The sequence below is a fragment of the Danio rerio genome, chromosome 16, assembly GCF_052040795.2.
Source record: "Danio rerio strain M-AB ecotype USA chromosome 16, GRCz13ab, whole genome shotgun sequence".
Taxonomy (NCBI): Eukaryota; Metazoa; Chordata; class Actinopteri; order Cypriniformes; family Danionidae; genus Danio; species Danio rerio.
In genome coordinates this window covers 51,860,347-51,882,370 of record NC_141036.1, presented here as the reverse complement: position 1 = coordinate 51,882,370, position 22,024 = coordinate 51,860,347, and the positions used below count along the sequence as shown (strand labels likewise).

At 37.1% G+C, this 22,024-nt stretch overlaps 2 protein-coding genes across 6 annotated transcripts in view; both read right to left on the bottom strand.

The window, feature by feature from the left end:
- The window catches only part of LOC147840416 (uncharacterized), a 976,031-nt gene that overhangs the window by 803,525 nt on the left and 150,482 nt on the right, over window positions 1-22,024 (bottom strand). The gene's annotated exons all lie outside the window — the stretch shown is intronic.
- Window positions 1-22,024, bottom strand: part of mtmr11 (myotubularin related protein 11) — a 94,082-nt gene that overhangs the window by 30,829 nt on the left and 41,229 nt on the right. For all 5 annotated transcript variants that reach the window (XR_015510179.1, XR_015510180.1, XR_015510181.1 and 2 more), the window contains 5 exon segments: window positions 19,773-19,857; window positions 17,561-17,708; window positions 5,907-5,994; window positions 4,185-4,273; window positions 3,979-4,103 (listed from right to left, as the gene is read on the bottom strand). Coding sequence is in view for 2 of the 5 variants with exons in the window: in XM_087284993.1 (XP_087141119.1) it covers window positions 3,979-4,103; window positions 4,185-4,273; window positions 5,907-5,994; window positions 17,561-17,708; window positions 19,773-19,857 (535 nt within the window). In the remaining 3 variants the exon portion in view is untranslated.

Below are 22,024 nucleotides of genomic sequence, written 5' to 3'. Positions count from 1 at the left end.
AGAGTTCCTCACAGCTCCGATACACATCTCTGCCATTTGCTTACAGCAACCATGTGCTCTTCACCATACACAATTCATCTGCTTGTGTTCTTCTTTCAGATAACTTTGTCATGTTTGGTGTCATTTGACAGTTTATGACTTCAGTGTTGTAGTGATGAAATCAACAGAGACATTGATTAATTGTGTTTCAATCTACAATATATTTACTATTGTTGGGTCATGGCCTGAGGAGAGTATGTTAATGTACTTCTCCCCCACTTCATCTCTTCAACTTTGTTCTCATGTTCAGCTGGTTTTGGGGGTTGGTTTTCACTCATGTTTGACAATGCTTTGCTCAGGGTATAATAGGGAAAGGTAACTGTTGATCTGGGAGAATGGCTTTTACTCTGCATCTCCCGCACACCAGTGCGTAGCCTCATATGCTAACAAAGGCAGTTTCACTGTCTTTGTTGCTCAGCAGTGCATATGTTACAGCTAATTTCTTTATACAGTATGTTAGTTTGTTTCATTCTACTGTCTGTATATTTGATCATGTAACTTAATAAACAACTTTGCCTGCTTTAAGACGTAGAGATTCTTTCTCTTTATCAATGATGATAACAACTTTAATGGAGTGAGATTAATTACAATGGAGTCAGATAAATAATGGATTTAAACACGCCATCCTTCAACTGCTTCCTGTTTCCGATTATTGGTTCAGAATAGCAGCGTAAGCTTCAAGCCTTACATGTATAACTTAATTTATTTTATTAATAACTATAACTTTATATATATAGTTAAAAAATATGTACCATTTTCCCAAGTGTATATAACTACTACTGTAAGAAAATATCAGAATTCAGAACATACTTTGTATTATCTTTGCTTGAACTGAGCCGATCTAATCCTGTTTATATGAATTGAACCTGCTCCCGATCAGGTTTGACCTAGCAGAACTGTTGATATGACAACAACTCTCGGATCAGCTTTGAAGAACGAAACGATCCTGGATCGTGTCAAATCGTCAATATCCAAATCCAGCTAATTGAGTAATCCACATACGAAGAACGGACCCCAGAAGTTGTTTCACTCGAATACAAGACACAAAAACCACTATTGGTCAGTGCTAACCACTGAGCCACCACCAATGATACACAAATTCTAAAATAAAATAATGATATACATGAAAATAGACAATGATGCTTAAATTAAATAAAACCCATATTTAACACATAATACAAACAGGCTTTTATATTTGTACACCACAAGCTGAGAATGTCACAGTGGCCTAAAAAACTCCCACTTGGAAACAGTTTCAATTCTCCAGCATTTTATGGTACCATTACACAATAGACAATGGAGAAAGGCACTCGTGAAACAAAAGTGTGTTGCAGCGGCGGCGCTTTGAACTCGCAGCATTATGAGGAATGTTGAGGCTCAACCACAGGAGGAATGTAGAGTCAGACAAAACAACTCCACTGCATCGCCAGAACTCCCATTTATCTTTTTAAATAATAGAAGCTCCTGACATTTATACACAGGATACTTAAATCTGCACCCAAAACAACTGTAGCACAAGACTAACAGTGTTTCACCACAAATGATGACATAAAAAAGGATTTAAAAATTATTCAGTAAAGAAAAATAATAAATGGTATTCAAAAATGCATTCAAACAGTTCTCTTGGCTAGTTTTTACCAGCAGATAGTGCTCTAGGCTCGTTTTAACTGCATATGTGCTCTAGGCTAGTTTTTAACAGCAGATGTGCTCTAGGAAAATTTTTAACTGCAGATGGCGCTCTAGGCTAGTTTTTAACAGCAGCTGGCACTCTAGGCTAGTTTTTGACAGCAGTTGGCGCTCTAGGCTAGTTTTTTAACAGTAGACAGTGCTCGACTGTTTTTTTTTAACAGCAGATGGCACTCTAGGCTAGTTTTTGACAGCAGTTGGCGCTCTAGGCTATGTTTTAGCAGCAGACGTGTTTTATGCTAGTTTTTCAACAGCAGACGACACTCTAGACTAGTTTATAATAACAGACAGTGCTCTGTGCTCATTTGTAACAGCATACAGCACTCAAGGCTAGTGTTTAACAGCAGATGTGCTCTAGACTTGTTTTTAACAGCAGATGACGCTCTAGAACAGTTTTTTAACAGCAGACGGCACTCTAGGCTAAATTTTAACAGCAGTTGGCACTCTAGACTAGTTTTGTGACAGCAAACAGCACTCTAGGCTCGTTTATAACAACAGATGGCGCTCTAGACTAATTTTTAACAGCAGACGGTGCTCTAGACTTGTTTTTTAAACAGCAGACGGCGTTCTTGACAAGTTTTTAACTGCAGATGGCTCTCTTGGCTAGTTTTTAACAGCAGATGTGCTCTAGGCTAGTTTTTAACACCAAACGGCACTCTGGGCTAGTTTTTAACAGCAGATGATGCTTTAAGCTAGTTTTTAACAGCAGGCGGCGCTCTTGGCTAGTTTTTTAACAGTAGACGGCGCTCTTGGCTAGTTTTTTAACAGTAGACGGCGCTCTTGACAAGTTTTTAACAGTAGATGTGCTCTAGGCTAGTTTTAAACAGCAAATGGCGCTCTTGGCTAGTTTTTTAACAGTAGACGGCGCTCTTGGCTAGTTTTTAACAGTAGACGGCGCTCTTGGCTAGTTTTTAACAGTAGACGGCGCTCTTGGCTAGTTTTTAACAGCAGTTGGCGCTCTAGGACAGTTTTTAACAGCAAAGGGGCTTTAGGCTAGTTTTTAACAGTAGACGGCGCTCTTAGCTAGTTTTTTGAACAGCAGAATTGCTCTAGGCTAGTTTTTAACAGCAGATGTGCTCTAGGCTTGTTTTTTTAACAGTAGACGGCGCTCTTGGCTAGTTTTTAACAGCAGTTGTGCTCTAGGCTTGTTTTTTTAAACAGTAGACGGCGCTCTTGGCTAGTTTTTAACAGCAGATGTGCTCTAGGCTTGTTTTTTTAACAGTAGATGACGCTCTTGCCAAGTTTTTAACTGCAGACGGTGCTGTTGGCTAGCTTTTTAACAGCAGACGGTGCTCTTGGCTAGTTTTTAACAGCAGATGATGCTCTAGGCTAGATTTTTAACAGCAGATGGCCTTCCAGGCTAGTTTTTAACAGCAGATGATGCTCTAAGCTAGTTTTTTTTAATAGCAGACAGCGTTCTAGGCTAGCTTTTTAACAGCAGATGGTGCTCTTGGCTAGTTTATAACAGGAGATGTGCTCTAGGTTAGATTTTATTTGCAGACGTTGCTCTTGGTAGTTTTTAACAGCAGATGGTGCTCTAGGCTAGTTTTTTTAACAGCAGACGGCGTTCTAGGCTAGCTTTTAACAGCAGATGGTGCTCTTGGCTAGTTTTTAACAGCAGACGACACTCTAGGCTAGTTTTTAACTGCAGATGGTGCTCTTGGCTAGTTTTTTACAGCAGACAGCGCTCTACTTATTTTTTAACAGCAGACAGCACTCTAGGCTGGTTTTTAACAGCAGTTGGCGCTCTAGGCTAGTTGTTTTAACAGTAGACAGAGCTCGACTAGTTGTTTAACAGCAGACGGCACTCTAGGCTAGTTTTTAACAGCAGTTGACGCTTTAAACTAATTTTTAACAGCAGTTAGCGCTCTAGACTAGTTTTTAACAGCAGCCATGCTCTAGGCTAGTTTTGTAACAGCAGATGACACTCTAGGCTAGTTTATAATAACAGATGACACTCTAGGCTAGTTTATAACAACAGACAGAGCTCTAGGCTATTTTTTAACAGCAGACGGTGCTCTAGACTTGTTTTTAACAGTAGATGATGCTCTTGACTAGTTTTGAAATGCGCTTAAACCTATCCTAACTTTTTAAATTTTTATTTTAAGTTCAAGTGTTATTTGTAAGCGCCACCTGCTGTTCGATTCAAAAGAGAACAGTGGTGCATTTTGAAAATCTAAAAACTGATCCGGAATTGATTTTGCAGACAATTTTTCACCCCAGCTTGAGAAAACAGTGTCTAAAAGTACTAACCACCCAGACAGAGTGTCCGGAGTCTGGAGTGAGCCAGCTGGATGTCTGCAGGCGAAGGCATTTCTTCTCCGAGATCCACAATCACACACAGCTGCTGTCCGCCAAACAGCACCAGCTCCAGATTCCTGCAGATCACAGATTCATGATCAATGGCTGACTGCTAAACAGGGCATCACATTTATCTAGAAGGAATCAACGTGCCAAACCTGATGTCGTCCTTCTCATGGTAGATGTTGTTTTGGAAGCTGGCCATTCGTAGCAAGTCACTGCCACGAGGATGCCGCCAGCACCATCGCTGAGGAGAAGTAAATTAATTATAATAAATTTGCTTCTGTATTAAAAAAAAGAGTTTTATGTACAGTTTAACAAGCAGTTTTGTAATACGGTTTTCCCGTAAGATGAAGCTCAGAAGACTAACAGCCAAGTTAGCATGGGTCTATTATGTCATAAAAGTGCAGATCAGAGGGTCGACTCCAGTGATTTCAGTTAAAATCTTTACAAATATATCTACGAAAAATAAAAAGACTACACTACCTGACAAAAATCTTGTGGCTTATCCAAGTTTTACTAACAACAAATAATAACTCAACTTCTTGTTGATTATTTGGTATCAGAAGTGGCTTATATGAAAGGCGAAGGCCTCTAGGTTATGCTTATTTTACCAAAATAAAATACAATCATTCCTTGCTTTTTAATGATTTAATTAGGACAGTAAGATCAGACTTTGCTTAGGCAAAAATAATGTACAGTATAGAATATAAAGTCATGCTGCAGTGGAACAATGTGTATTCCTTTCCTTCTTAGTCTCTACTTTCCTTCCTAATCTGCAATTGCCTCTCTGGCTCCACCACTAAATGTATTACAAAAAATAAATAAATAAAATTACTAATGTTTTGCTTCTTAAACTTTACATACCTGAAACTTGCCTACAGCACTTATTTGTTGTTGCTCTTATATTTGTGTAAATTGCTTCCTTGTCCTTATTTGTAAGAAGCGTCTGCTAAATGACTAAATGTAAATGTAATATAAATGTGTATGACTCCCATGAGCTTAGAGGACTGCATCCATACATCTCTGCAATGACTCAAATCACTTATTAATAAAGTCATCTGGAATGGCAAAGAAAGTGTTCTTGCAGGACTCCCAGAGTTCATCAACATTCTTTGGATTCATCTTCAATGCCTCCTCCTTCATCTTACCGCAGACAAGCTCAATAGTGTTCAAATCTGGTGACTGGGTTGGCCAATCCTGGAGCACCTTGACCTTCTTTGCTTTTAGGATCTTTGATGTGGAGGTTGAAGTATGAGAAGGAGCGCTATCCTGCTGAAGAATTTGCCCTCTCCTGTAGTTTGTAATGTGATGGGCAGCACAAATGTCTTGATACCTCAGGCTGTTGATGTTGCCATCCACTCTGCAGATCTTTCGCATGCCCCCATACTGAATGTAACTCCAAACCATGATTTTTCCTTCACTAAACTTGACTGAATTCTCTGAGAATCTTTGGTCCATGCTGGTTCCAGTAGGTTTTCTGCAGTTTTTGTGATAATTGGGGTGCAGTTCAACAGATGATTCATTGGTAAAATCTACCTTCTGCCACTTTTCCAAATGATCAACTACTGTAGAAGTCAAGTTATTATTTGCTGCTCTTACAACTGGGATCGACAACAAGCCTTTTATCAGGTAGTGTACATCTTAAACTATGATTTCCGTATGAACGCTCTCAGGATTTTACTCCTTTTAAGGAGTTAATATTCTTCCTGCTCTGGGGCCTTGGTTGAGTAGTATTTGTATTTTCACTTATAGCAACAATACAAAGAATCCTAAAAACTAAATTTTATTCAGAATGTTTTTCAGCGAAGACACATTTATTTTAATGTTTTGTTTGAAGTGGGATGGTGTTTTGTAGATGCGTGTCAGAATGAACTCACTGGGATTCGTCCTTCATTGAAGTGGGCGAATGTTTTCTTGAGCTCCGTGTCTAGAACTCTCTGAGGAACCACATTGAATCTTGGCAGACTACAAGAACACAGAAGGGGGAAAAAATGGAGCAGTTTCCACATGGAACATACTGTAATGATTGCAAACATGATATTATGTGGTGAGCTCACTGTAAATGGAGCAAAAATAGATTTAATGGGAAAGTTCACCCCAAAATAAATATGATGTCAATATTTAAATCCTCAACACATTTGTTATTTTTTGAAACACCCATTAAGGTATTTGGTACAGTATGATGATCCATAGACAGCAAGCAATGGCACAAAATCATTGAAAGTCAAGAAACGTGGTTCAGTGCTTTAATCTGAACATCATGATGCTAAGAGAATACTTTTGTGTGCAAGTAAAAAAAAACTTGATTCAACAGTATAGAGCACTCATTCAAGAACTTTATTATGGTGGCTTGAAAAGCCAACATACTGTTATCTCACGTAAACTTATTATTATTATGTTGGCTTGAGAAAGCCAACATACTGTAATGCTACTTAAACTTATTCTTATTATTATTATTATTATTATTCCGGCTTCTGACCAAAAAAAAGCAATCGCTTCTCCTCCCAGGGCTTAGATGCTACAAGCCCCAAATTTGGTCAAAAGCTGCCTACTGCTCATGAGATGGTTGCTGTATGTCCTCATCCTGATAAGATTTGTAGTTTTTGAATTAAAAATTTTTTAATTAAAAAATTGTATCGAGTATTTGGGGCATATAAAAAAGTATACAATCCTCAAATTTGGCCAAAAGATGTGTTTGAAATTACAGATAATTATCATATTTATTTGGTGTAATTATAAATAACAGTTTTCCTATAAATATTTTTTTTATATTAAATTTGTAAAATTCAGACTCAAAGCGTGTCAGAGTGTCCACGAGATGGCGCCAGAAGACTATTTTTGAGCCCTTTGTAATTTAGTACTGGCCCTTTAAGAGGCGGGGATATCCGGGCTGACTGTTTTGAATCTACAGAAATTCGGGCTCATTTCAGACGTGCTTGTTACAACATTTGAAGCTGAAATTGCGACCATTTTGGTCGCATATGCGCCTGAAAATTAATCTATGCGACCTCATAACATATTTGGGCGCATTAGTGCAACTGCTGATAATGGTTGTAGTGCGACCTGTTTTGATTTTTTGTAAAAACGTGCTGATTCGCTCTTCCCTGCCGCTATATTGGTTCATATTAGCTGTCAATCACTCAAGGTATTCCGCTGTCAGATGACAGGGAAGGAGCTTTTATGACCATGGGAAATGCAAACGGCTGAAGAGTAAAAACTTAAAGCACACAGGTTTGCAAACCCCACCTAAAATTGAGGTGTAGATGAGAGAGATCGTGACACGTCACGTGGTGAATAATGATCCACCAGCTGAGATCACTGAAACTGCGGCTCATAACAAAGACCAGTATTGCGCTGATGGTTAGTGCAATAATCCTGCTCTGCCTGCTCATAAATTGGGTCGGCTGACTCGCCAGCTTTTCCACAAACACAGAAAAATGAAGATCATCTCAGACTGAACCTTTAAATTGACACAAACTGAAACCAAAACTTTTAAAGAGTGATAGAAGTGAGACTTTACTTTCTTTCTTTTGTCTATTCTTTTTTGAGGTGTATATTATTTTTTTATTTATTTACTGATGACTGCTTTGCAGCTTTCATCATTGAATTGAATTATTTATTATAATCTTTTGTTAGTTTTGTAGCAGAAATATTATTTATTAAATTGACATGCATATAAAAACAGCAGTACAAAATCAATATTTCTTACTGCAATGCTTCATTTTTGTTTGATGCAAACTATACAATTATTTTATATAAAGTAACAGACATTTTATAGCAGATAACCTACATTCATGCACATTCAAGGCAGTATCATAATGAGAAATGGAATTCATTGTTACTATTATTGTCATTTTCATCATCACTAATATTCTATGGCCTAATTATTAGACATTCATTTTAGAATTATTGCACACAAATATCAATGTCTTCGCAGCATTAGTTAGATAGTTGTTTCTGGTTTTTGTCAGTCCTATTAATGTTGTTTTAAAATACAATAAATCCCTTAAAAAGCAATTTGCAGCGGTGCTCATTCATTTTTGGTGGGTGCTCCTAAATTTTTTCTGGTGCTCCTAAATTTATTTTGGTGCCCCTGAATATTTGAAGTTGGGAGCACCGGTGCTACCAAGTAAAAAAGTTAATTTCGAGCCCTGTATATATATATATATATATATATATATATATATATATATATATATATATATATATATATATATATATATATATTCATACAGTTGATGTCAGAATTATTAGCTCCCCTGTTTATTTTTTCCCCAATTTCTGTTTAATGGAGGGAAGATTGTTTCAGCACATTTCTAAGCATAATAGTTTTAAAAACCTATTTCTAATTACTGATTTATTTTATCTTTGCCATGATGACATTAAATAATGTTTGACTTGATATTTTTCAAGACACTTCTATACAGCTTAAAGTCACATTTAAAGCCTTAACTAGGTTAATAAGGGTAACTAGGCAGGTTAGGGTAATTAGGCAAGTTATTTTATAATGATGGTTTGTTCTGTAGATTATCAAAAAAAAAAAATTGCTTAAAGGGGATAATAATTGTGTCCCAAAAATGGTTTTTAAATAATTAATAACTGCTTTTATTCTAGCCGAAATAAAACAAATAAGACTTTCTCAAGAAGAAAAAATATTATCAGACATACAGTGAAAATTTCCTTGCTCTGTTAAACACCATTTGGGAAATATTTAAAAAAGGGAAAAAAAAATCAACTGGGGGTTAATAATTCTGACTTCAACAGTGTATATATATATATATATATATATATATATATATATATATATATACATATATATATATATATATATATATATATATATATATATATATATATATATATATATATATATATATATAAATATATATATATATATATATATATATATATATATATATATATATATATATATATATATATAAATGTATGTGTGTGTATATATATATATATATATATATATATATATATATATATATATATATATATATATATATATATATATATATATATATACACATACACACACACACATTTATGGTTAGGTTTATAAGGATTATTTTTTATCCCCCTTTTATGTTGGCAAAAACATAAGTTTACTTCAGATATTTCTTTCAAAACAAAATATTCTGTACCGCAAAAGAGCCTTCTCCTCACTTGTGATAATGACAATGAAAGCCAAGCTTTTGGCCTATGCTGTACCAAAAAAAAATAAAATCACCCAGGTGATGACAATTAAATATTACGATTATAACATTGTGTTAGTGGCCAGTGGGGTGAAACAACGTCATTGGTCAGAATTAACCACGTGATGAAGATGGCCTAATATTGTATTTAATGCGATTTTCTTCCTGTAAACTATATATAACTATATAACTATAACTATATATATATAACGCTGCAAATTACTGTAAATTGACAGTACTCTTTATTAACTGCAAAACTGATAAGACTGATTAAATAAAAGACAAATTAACTAAATGTATGTGCTATTGTTTCATTAGTATTTTAATTTAATATTTTTCTTTATATGATATTTATTATAATGTAATTTTGTTCAGATTGTAATATATACTATAAATACTTACTATACTATAGTGATCTGCATTAAACAACCTGAACAAATCAGTTCTCTCTCTCTCTCTCTCTCTCTCTCTCTCTCTCTCTCTCTCTCTCTCTCTCTCTCTCGATTTGATCAAAAATGTAAATGAGGCCTTCCGATTAACAGTCCAGTGGACCCTAGCAACAGCCTAGAAACCACTCAGAACACCCTAGCAACTACCTAGGAATGCCTTAGCAACATCTTAGCAACCGCCTAGCAACCACTTCTCAACCGCTGTGCTTCCTGCCAACTGCCTTCGAGTCCCCGGCGCAGTCACGTTGGCTTTCTCAAGCCAACATCAAAGTTCGTCAACGAACTTTAGGTTCTAGTTCTTCTTCTTCTTCTTCTTATTCTTCTGAGACTAATTTTAAAGTGTATCTCCTCCTAAACTTTTCAAGCTTCATACTTCAAACTTTCGTCAAACCTTCAAACTGGTCTGACTCGGGTTGCTATATCTGTTCCAACTGATCCGACTTTCGGTTTTCCGAAAAACGACCCGGAAAATTCCCAAAATTCCCATTGACTTAACATTGGGTCAAACTTTGTGACCTCATAACTCTGCATCAGACTGTCCTACAGACTTCTAACTGGGCTCATTTAACTCAGTTTAGCCAGCAGCCAATAACTGATGACCTTTAAACTTACTAGCCACTCCCTAGCAACCACTTTTGGCACCCTAGCAACTGTCCCATAGACTTCCATTGTAAAAGACTGCCATTGACTTAACATTGGGTCAACCTTTGTGAGCTCATAACTCTGCATCAGACTGTCCTACAGACTAGAGTCAGGCCCCATTCAACTCAGTCTAGTCAGCAGCCAATCACTGATGACCTTTAGACTTACTAGCCACTCCCTAGCAACCACTTATGGCACCCTAGCAACTGTCCCGTAGACTTCCATTCGAAAGACTCTCATTGACTTAACATGGGATCAAACTTTGTGAGCTCATAACTCTGCATCAGACTGTCATACAGACTAATGGCTGAGCTCATTTAACTCAGACAACCAAACTGCCAATAACTGATGAGCTTTTAACTTTCTAGCCACACCCCTAACTACCACATACTGCACCCTAGCAACTGTCCCGTAGACTTCCATTACAAAAGACTCTCATTGACTTAACATGGGATCAAACTTTGTGAGCTCATAACTCTGCATCAGACTGTCATACAGACTAATGGCTGAGCTCATTTAACTCAGTCTAGCCAGCAGCCAATCACTGATGGCCTTTTAACTTTCTAGCCACACCCCTAACTACCACATACTGCACCCTAGCAACTGTCCTATAGAATGTAATTAGCTGTGCTATCAAATGCTTATAATTCTAACATGCTAATGACATGCCAATCATGCTAGCAACATGCTACTCATATGCTAATCATGCTAATGACATGCTAACTCATACTGGAAACATGCTAATGACATGCTAATTTGTACTTGAATCATGCTAGTAACATGCTAATTCATACTAGACCCATGTTAATAACTGGCCTACATGCATATCTTTGCATAGCAGTGTCCTATTGACTTGGGGGATGGCTCATCTGACTCAGACAACCAATGAGCATCTCAATATGATAATAAAGCTCACAAGCCACGCCCCCAAATTGATTCCATAGACTTCCACTAAAATAAGCCAAGATGCATATCTTTGCAAAGCAGAGTCATAGAGACATGGGGGTTGGTTCATTTGACTAAGACAACCAACCACATTCAAGTTCACTCTGTAACCTCGCCCATAGCAACAAAACAGAGTACCCTAGCAACCATTCATCAACAGCTATATCTCAGCATCAGAACATCGTAGAGACTTGGAGATTGGCTCGTTTGACTCATGCTAGCAAACGGAACTTCCTATATGCTACACATGCTAGCAGTGACTAGCTACATGCTAATATTGACTAGCCAAGTACTGTAACTTGCTAGAAATGCTTACCAAGTATAAATGTTTTATCAAGCATGTATGTGAGGCTTGCCTAGTAACCAACCAGGGTACCCTAGCAACTGCCTAGCAACCACCCAAATTACCCTAGCAACCGCCTAGCAACCACCTAGCAACGGCCTAGTAATGCCTTAGTAAGGGCCTAGCGACCACTCAGGACACCCTAGCAACCGCCTAGCAACGCCTTAGCAACCACTCAGAATACCTTAGCAACCACCTAGCAACACCTTAGCAACCACCTGGCAACCACTTGGGACACCTTAGCAACCGCCTAGTAACACCTTAGCAACCACCTAGCAACCACTCAGAACACCCTAGCAACGCCTTAGCAACCACCTAGCAACCACTCAGGACACCCTAGCAACCACCTAGCAACACCTTAGCAACCACCTAGCAACCACTCAGGACACCCTAGCAACCACCTAGCAACACCTTAGCAACCACCTAGCAACCACTCAGGACACCCTAGCAACCACCTAGCAACGCCTTAGGACACCTTAGCAACCACCTAGCAACACCTTAGCAACCACCTAGCAACCACTCAGAACACCCTAGCAACCACCTAGCAACACCTTAGCAACCACCTAGCAACCGCTTAGGACACCCTAGCAACCGCCTAGCAACACCTTAGCAACCACCTAGCAACCACTTAGGACACCTTAGCAACCACCTAGCAACACCTTAGCAACCACCTAGCAACCACTCAGAACACCCTAGCAACCGCCTAGCAACACCTTAGCAACCACTCAGAACACCCTAGCAACCACCTAGCAACACCTTAGCAACCACCTAGCAACCACTCAGGACACCCTAGCAACCACCTAGTAAGGCCTTAGCAACCAATCAGAATACCCTAGCAACCACCTAGCAACCACTTAGGACACCTTAGCAACCACCTAGCAACACCTTAGCAACCACTCAGAATACCTTAGCAACCACCTAGCAACACCTTAGCAACCACCTAGCAACCACTTGGGACACCTTAGCAACCGCCTAGTAACACCTTAGCAACCACCTAGCAACCACTCAGAACACCCTAGCAACGCCTTAGCAACCACCTAGCAACCACTCAGGACACCCTAGCAACCACCTAGCAACACCTTAGCAACCACCTAGCAACCACTCAGGACACCCTAGCAACCACCTAGCAACACCTTAGCAACCACTCAGAATACCCTAGCAACCATCTAGCAACCACTTAGGACACCTTAGCAACCACCTAGCAACACCTTAGCAACCACCTAGCAACCACTCAGAACACCCTAGCAACTGCCTAGCAACACCTTAGCAACCACCTAGCAACCACTTACGACACCCTAGCAACCGCCTAGTAACACCTTAGCAACCACTTAGGACACCTTAGCAACCACCTAGCAACCACTCAGAACACCCTAGCAACCGCCTAGCAACACCTTAGCAACCACCTAGCAACCACTCAGGACACCCTAGCAGCCACCTAGTAACACATTAGCAACTACCTAGCAACCACTCAGGACACCCTAGCAACCACCTAGCAACGCCTTAGCAACCACTCAGAATACCCTAGCAACCACCTAGCAACCACTTAGGACACCTTAGCAACCACCTAGCAACACCTTAGCAACCACTCAGAACACCCTAGCAACCGCCTAGCAACACCTTAGCAACCACCTAGCAACCACTCAGAATACCCTAGCGACCACCTTGCAACACCTTAGTAACCACTTAGCAACTAGTCAGAACACCTTAGCAACTGCCTAGCACCACCTTAGCAACCACCTAGCAACCATTCAAAACACCCTAGCAACCGTCTAGCAACACCTTAGCAACCACCTAGCAACTAGTCAGACCACCTTAGCAACTGCCTTGCACCACCTTAGCAACCACCTAGCAACCACTTAAAACACCCTGGCAACCGCCTAGTAAAATGCTAATTCATGCTAGAATCATGCTAACAACATGCTAATTCATGCTAGAATCATGCTAGTAACATGCTAATTTATGCTAGAATTATGCTAACAACATGCTAATTCATGCTAGAATCATGCTAGTAACATGCTAATTCATGCTAGAATTATCCTAGTAGCATGCTAATTCATGCTAGAATCATGCTAGTAGCATGCTAATTCATGCTAGAATCACGCTAACAACATGCTAATTCATGCTAGAATCTGGCTAGTAACATGCTAATTCATGCTAGAATCATGCTAACAACATGCTAATTCATGTAAGAATCATGCCACTAACATGCTAATTCATGCTAGTAATATGTTAACTCTAAAAATCATAAGCTAAAATCATAAGCATTATTCATAAGCTAAATTCATACTAAAATGCTATTTACACTTTAAAACCACTTCAAACTTTCAGATTCGGCTTTTCAAGCCACCATAAAGTTTGTCCTCAAACTTTAATATCTAGTTACAGGCTGTTATCTAAGACTGAATAGTTTTATTCTGTGAAAACAACCAACCTGAATATTCTTTATCCCATTTATTACACTATTTGCCACAAAATGTACAAACTAGACACAAAATACTGTTCTGGGCCGTAATAATTTATTAATCCTTCAATTAAACGCAAAGCTGACAGAAACGAAAACAGCTGGAATACACACTAACAGCCTATTCACACGGGGCATCAGCGTCAACGCTTCCTATTCACTTTGAATGGGTGATGTCAGGCGTTAATGAATTGCAATGTGGATCCGTTGGCGCTGCTTCAGTGGCGTTGCTCACTGCAGAAGTTGGGACTGTCTCAACTTTTCAAGCGCCGACGAAAGCGTCAGCCAATCAGATCGATGTATGCAAATACACCTGCTCAGACAGTAGCCAAATGCTAAGGCCAGACAGAATCTGTCGAAAATGTTTGCTATTTCTGCTGAGAATTTTGTGAATTTTGTGAGTTATTTTGGGAGTAACTAAAATGTAATAAATGAAATAAAAACTTTTATAATTTTTTTACTTTTATTTAATGTTTACAATGCAAATCTAATTATATCCACTTATTTGATAAATGAAGCAAGTCTCTTATATAATATATGTACAAAAAAACAGAACATATTACTTTACAAACTGTATTGTAAATAAATCAAATGAAAACTTTCATATTAGTCAATTGTATTACTGAAATCAATTTAAAAACAGAATAAATGTAAATTTACACAAGTAAATAAATAGACTCAATGATGGGCAAAAAAATTGCTGAAATCTGCAGATTTCTGCGCGTGCAGATTCCGTTTGGGCCTACGGATTGCTGACTAATTTCATTGGCTGACACTGCTATGACGATCGTGTCAGCCCCAATTTCAGACTGTCAAGGGTAGACGCTGAAGCCGTGTTTGAATCGAGCGTTACTTGGACATTATTCGTTCACAAGAAAAAAACATTTGAACGTGAATGTATAAGGACACGTGGATGCAAGTATATTGATTTAAATGTTTTGACAGAAGGTCAAGGTTATTTAAAGTTCCCAGATGAGACTGTGTTATTTTGTGATTGTTTTCTTGGGATAACATCACTTGTAATGTTGCGACTGACCAATCAGAATTGAGTATTTCAGACAGCTGTGCAATGAATAAGTAAAGTAAACTTATTTAAAACCTAAAACAAGATTATGTATTATGAAGATTACTTGCATACTGGCAGATTATTTGGCTTGTTTTCAGGAAAAAGTTTTTTAATTTTTACTTATTATTTCTGAAAACAAAACAATATTTATTATTTTTATGTAAAAAAATGATATTATATTATATTTTTTAATTTAAAAATACTTTTTGATTAAAGTTTTTTGAGATGTTTGGACTAGACAAAACAAGACAAAAGAATAGTTCTTTTTCTGTTGCAGTCTATGGAGGATGAGGGAGCTCTCAGATTTCACCTAAAATATCTTAATTTGTGTTCTGAAGATGAACGAAGATCTTGGGAGGGTTGTAAGACATGAGGGTGAGTTATGAACATCAATGCATATATGTTTTTAAAAGAATCTCTTATGCTTACCTGGGCTACTTTTTAAATAAACAATTGCACAAAAAAACTGTAATATTGTGAAATCTTCTTAAAACAACTGTGTTCTATTTAAATACATTGTAAAATACATTGTGAAGCAAAGCTGAAATTTTAGCATCCATTAGTCCAGTCTTATGAATTGCCCCAATCAGCTTAAATCTGTTGTTCGTTACACATCATCCTTTCTGGTTCTAAACACACCAGATGACAATAACAAACAACAAATGTTACTAACATACCATCAATGTATAATCTCAGATCTCAGGCAATGGTTCTGTATCTATAAATTGTAATAATATTGCTAGGTACACCTTGCTAGCTAGTCCCTTGATTATTATGCCAGAATGAGAGAATAGTTTCTAGCCATATCGACTTTTCATTTTCTGTTGGTCTAAGTACACAATTTAACTAAAGAAAGCTCAAGCTTTAAATAGAAAAATCATCAAAAATCTTTTTGGAATTTTTGGAGAATTCCTTAGATGCTAATGGTCTAATCTGATTTAATGATTTATGCTAAGCTAAGCTTAAAGTGCTCCTGCATATTGACCTGAAGATTGCTTGAATGGATTAAAAACTGGTAAAACTCAACCTTTTAACTCTTGGGGACTTGTACAATGAGCCTATTTCCAAATAAAGTGGAGTGTTTCTTTAAAAAGTGGATAACAGAACACTGCCTACTGTCATCATGTCTAAAATGTGGAAATAAGTTCATACTAGTCTGAGCTTTCAGGAGCTCTGAAAGCCAATCTGTACCTGGTTGACATTTTAAAGCGGTCATTGACAGAGCTGACCCTCCATCTCAGGCAATGCTTCATATAAATTGTTAAAATCTTGCTAGTTACACCTTGCTAGCTAGTTCTTTGATTATTATGCCAGAATAAGAGTATAGTTCCTGGCCGTATCCACCTGAAAAACAAAAACTTTTCATTTTTCTGCTGGTCTTAGTACACAATGTAACTACAGATCAACTTAAAGATCAAACTTTAAGTAGAAAACTGAGAAAATTGAGAGATGCTAATGGTCTAATCTGATTCAATGACTTATGCTAAGCTAAAAATGCCCTTGATGTACCCAGAGATTGGCTGAATGGATTAAAAACTGGTAAAACTCAACCGTTTAGCTCTAGGGGACTAATACAATAAGCCTATTTCCACAAAAAGTGGAGTGTCCCTTTAACAAGTGAATAATAAAACACTGCCTATGTCGATGCAATAGCCTAGTGGTTAGCGTGTCGACATATGGTGCAGTAGCACGTCAGGGTGTCCTGTGTTCGAATCCCACATTGAGGACATTTCCCTACCCCCCTCTGTCTCTCCAACTTCGCTTCCTGTCTAAATACTGTCCAATCTAAAAAAGGCCAAAAATAAATCTTTAAAAAAAAAGAAAGAAAAAAAAACACTGCCTATAGTCATCATGTCTAAAATGTGGAAAAGAGTTCATACTAATCTGAGCTCAGGCAGTCTGAAAGCAAATCTGTACCTGATGGACATTTCAAAGCGGTCATTGACAGAGCTGACCCTCCATCTCAGGCAATGCTTCATATAAATTGTTAAAATATTGCTAGTTACACCTTGCTAGCTAGTCCTTTGATTATTATGCCAGAATAAGAGTATAGTTCATGGCTATATCCACCTGAAAAATAACAACTTTTCATTTTCTGTTGGTCTAAGTACACAATGTAACTACAGAAAGCTTTAAGTAAAAAAAATCAACATTCTTTTTGAGAGATGCTAATGGTCCAATCTGATTCAATGATTTATGCTAAGCTAAAAGTGTTACCGACAGACCCAGAGATTGGCTTAATAGATTAAAAAATGGTAAAACTTAATCATTTAGCTCTAGGGGACTTGTACAATTTCCAAATTCAGTGGAGTGTTCCTTTAACAAGTGGATTTCAGAATACTGCCAACAGTCATCATGTCTTAAAAGTGGACAAGAGTCAATACTAATCTGAGCTCTGGAGGTCTGAAACCCAAACTGTACCTGGTGGACATCTCAAAGCGGTCATTGACAGAGCTGACCCTCCATCCGCTGGCACCCGTCCTCTCCAGCTCCTGCTCCCATCCCAGCGAACACTCCAACCAGTTCATGCTGGGGTCACGCCGCCTGTTGCTTAGAAACTGCTTCATTTCTATAGACAGCCAGAGGGAGGCAATGAACGTTTGTATTGGTTACAGGTTCTAGTTTTGCGTGTGAAACCTCCTGAGAGCCACAAAATTCAATTTGCAAGCTGACTTGGTGCAATGAACATGAATTGACTACAAACAAACCTCGACAAGGTTGAAAAAGGGCTAGAAGGTGACCTGCTTCAGATTACTTTCCATTATTCATCTGGTGGATGGTCACTTTCCCTCTCAGAGACGTGCCTAAGCTCACATTTCCTTCTATGATTCATTCCAATGTCAAATTTTGATTGTGGGTCACACAGCTAGGGCAGTTGTAACACATATAAGTTAAAATCTGGAAAAAATAGTTGAGCCACCATAGGAGATAAATATTTAAAAGGATAGGATAGAACCAGAAATAAAAATGTACTCACTTTTTACCCACCTTTAATTTTTTTAAAACTTTTGAGGGTTCTTTTTTCTGTTGAACACGAAAGAAGGTATTTTGAAGAAAGTTGAAAACCGGTAACCATTGACTTTCAACTAATTCTATCAAAGTCAATGGTTACAGGTTTCCAACATTTTTCAAAATATTTTCTTTTGTGTTTAACAGAAGAAAGAAACTCGTAAAAGTTTGAAACAAGTAAAAGGTGAGTGAATGATAACAGAATTTTCCGTTTTAGGTGATCCCTTTAATTCAAGAGATAAAATACAAGGATTTATTTACATAAAAGCAATGAAGGAATGTTTTTACACCGAATATAAGAGAAATTATAAAATGTATATAATTGTGTAAAAATACTACTAAAATTAATAATAATATCGAGTTAATCTGCTGTTTTTGTTACATGCTCTCATTCATACACATACAAAAACACTACCCAACAAAAGTCTTGTCTTCAATTCCAGATATAAGAGCAACAAATAATAACTTGACAGATTTTTCTGATGAATCATCTATTGAACTGCATCCCAATAATCACAAATACTGCAGAAGACCTAATGGAACCCGCATGAACTCAAAATTCTCACAGAAATCAGTCAAATTTGGTGAAGGAAAAATCATGGTTTGGGGTTACATTTAGTATGGGGGCGTGCGAGAGATCTGCAGAGTGGATGGCAACATCAACAGCCTGAGGTATCAAGACATTTGTGTCATACTTCAGCCTCCACAACAAAGTTCTTGAAAGCATAGAAGATCAAAGAGCTCAGCCAGCCCAGTCACCAGACATGAACATTATTGAGCATGTCTGGGGTAAGAGGAAATAGGAGGCATTGAAAATGAATCCAAAAACTCTGGGAGTCCTGCAAGACTCTTTCTTTGCCATTCCAGATGATTTTATTAATAAGTTATTTTAGTCATTGCAGAGATGTATGGATGCAGTCCTCCAAGCTCATGGGAGTCATACACAATATTCATTCTTTTTCCACTGCAGCATGACTTTATATACTATACTGGACATTATTTCTGTTAGGTGACAGGACTTTTGTCTTAGCAAGGTCAGACCTTACTGTCTTAATTAAATCATTAAAAATCAAGGCATGATCATATTTTATTTTGGTAAAATAAGCATAATCTAGAGGTCTTTCTAATAAGCCAATTCTGATACCAAATGATCAACTAGAAGTCAAGTTATTATTTGTTGTTCCTAAAACTTGAATAGGCAACAAGACTTTTGTCAAGTAGTGTATACGTGTATTTTTAATCATAGAATGTATCACCACACCTATGTTCAACAATAATACAGATATAAAACTCAAAATCTGACATCAACATCTGAAATGTACAATAAACGCCTTCATGTTTGTGCACTTTTACTGTAAATGTTGCACATATTTTCCTAAAACATCTGTTGAAGAGTGCATCATCTGGAATGTGTTGCATTTTAATTATTATATGCAATAGATAAATCACATTTACATATTATTGTAATTACAACCACCGCAGAAACATCTGCTGACAACCCTCAGGAAACGTTTTGGAGAAACAGCTGATTTTTCACATCAGACAGATGTGAAGAACAGGATTTGCTCCCTCACGTTTATCCGTTGCAATATAATGATTTTAGCATTGATTATTAATAACTCACCGATACTCCCCAAAGCAGCATTCTGAAAGGAGAGGATGGTGCCAGGTTTCAATGGCTGGTAGGTTTTAGCAATGGTGTACGTGATCTGAAAGCAGGGGAAAGCAGTTGTTTTGAGTGTGAAATGTCTGCATTTAAACTTTCCCTCAAGAAATTCATGTTTTTTTTCAGCAGGCATGTGTTATACACTACCGGTCTAAAGTTTGGGGTTGAATTTTCAGCTTCATTACTCCAGTCTTCAGTCACATGATCTTTCACAAATCACTCTAATATTTTATTATTATTATTATTATTATTATTATTATTACTATTATTTTTATTATTATTTTTATTAATGGTAATACTAATAAGCAATAATGACTGTAAGTAATAACTTAATTTGAAACTACATACTATAAGAAAGCAGTTATTCAAAATATTAATAAATATTTAACAATTTATTTACATTTAATAAAGTCATTGTGAAGAACGTAATAATTTTCTTTAAAAAAAAAAAAAAAACATGAAAAAAATATATAAAACAGACCCCAAACGTTTGACCGGTAGTGTATCTGCAAACTGGGACAGCAAATACATTTTTAATGTTACAAAATATTTCTAATTGAAATGAGGTATGTGCACACAGACTTTTAATTTCAGTCAGCCAGCCCCAGGCCATTAATTGTCATTCATACAAAATTGCCACGTTTGAGATCAGATTTTTTTAATAAAACAGCGATCTTCACGGCCTGCCTGAGATACAACATAAAGTGGGTCTAAGACCAAACAAGAACTGCATTCAATTATATTTATCTGTGCCTTATCTTTAAAATATGGAAATTAATTTTACCCCAGTATTTTCAATAGAGCTTCTGTGCTAGCCTGCGGCTAATGACGGCGCCTGCATTTAATCCAGGGGTGTCCAAACTTTTTGGGCTGAGGGCCAGATGCAAAAAAAAAAAAACATTGTCCCGGGCCAAATTTTAGCGGAATGAACCGCCAACTTATCCAGCACGTTTTTTTTACGCAGCGGATGCCCTTCTAGCCGCAACCCATCTCTGGGAAAAAAATAAATAAATAAATTAAAAAAAAAAAAAAAAAAAAAATATATATATATATATATATATATATATATATATATATATATATATATATATATATATATATATATATAAGGGTTTCCTGTGCTGTGCGATTAGCTGAGCCACCTCATAATAACTAGCCAGCGTAGAATTTTCTTGCACTTTATTAGTACGAAAAAACTGCTGTTGTTGAGCTGATGAGCCAGCTGCTAATTGTTTTACTTTTTGATCTTGTTCAGCACCAGTGTAAGAGCTGAAGGCATGATGTTTTGTTTCATAATGTCATTTAATATTATATTCCTTCATTACTGCAACTGATTCCTAAAATTAAACAGACACATATTCCACTGACCTCTGTGAAGAAATATTCTTTGCCCCAACATGACTGAATTTTCCTGCACTCACTGTTGATTTTCCTTTTTCTTGCTTGTGCCATGGATCGCCAAAACGTGACTATCAATTATGTTTCCTTCAGTTTGTTCGGTTCGTTTTACTTCATAACAGGAACTGCTGCCTAATTGAAGGCATGTAATAGCGACACCCCGTGGTTACTTATTGAATTACATAAATTTTTGTATAGCGGGCCAGATTTTTTAAATATTTATAAAATCCCTGCGGGCCGCCACAAAACTGATTGGGCTATAGTTTGGACAAACCCTGGTTTAAACAGTCTTTTGTCTCTTTTTGCGATTTAACAACCAATGGATGCTTAAGCCTATTTAACTGATTATTTTTGAATTACATTACAACATCGATGCTGTAAAAGGAACCTTATGAAAATAAAAATCTTCACATAAAGCTTTCACTGGAAGTTTATTATTGGCTTAAAAACACTAGTTGTGCATATAGCCCATTAAAAGTCAAGGTTTCAAGCAAAATATTCAACTGTTGTCAATATTGAAGACAATATTAAATTCTCCTTGAGCAAATCAGCATATTAGAATGATTTCTGAAGGATCGTGGGAAAGATTGGAGTAATGATGCTGAAAATTTTCACAAATACATGACATTTAAACATACAGTTGAAGTTTGAAGAGTAATTTGTTTTTCCTTTTCAAATATTTCCTAAATGATGTTCAACAGAGCAAGGACATTTTCACAGTATGTCTGATAATGTTTTTTCTTCTGGAGAAAGTCCTATTTGTTTTATTTGGGCTAGAATAAAAGCAGTTTTTATTTTTTTTAAAAACCATT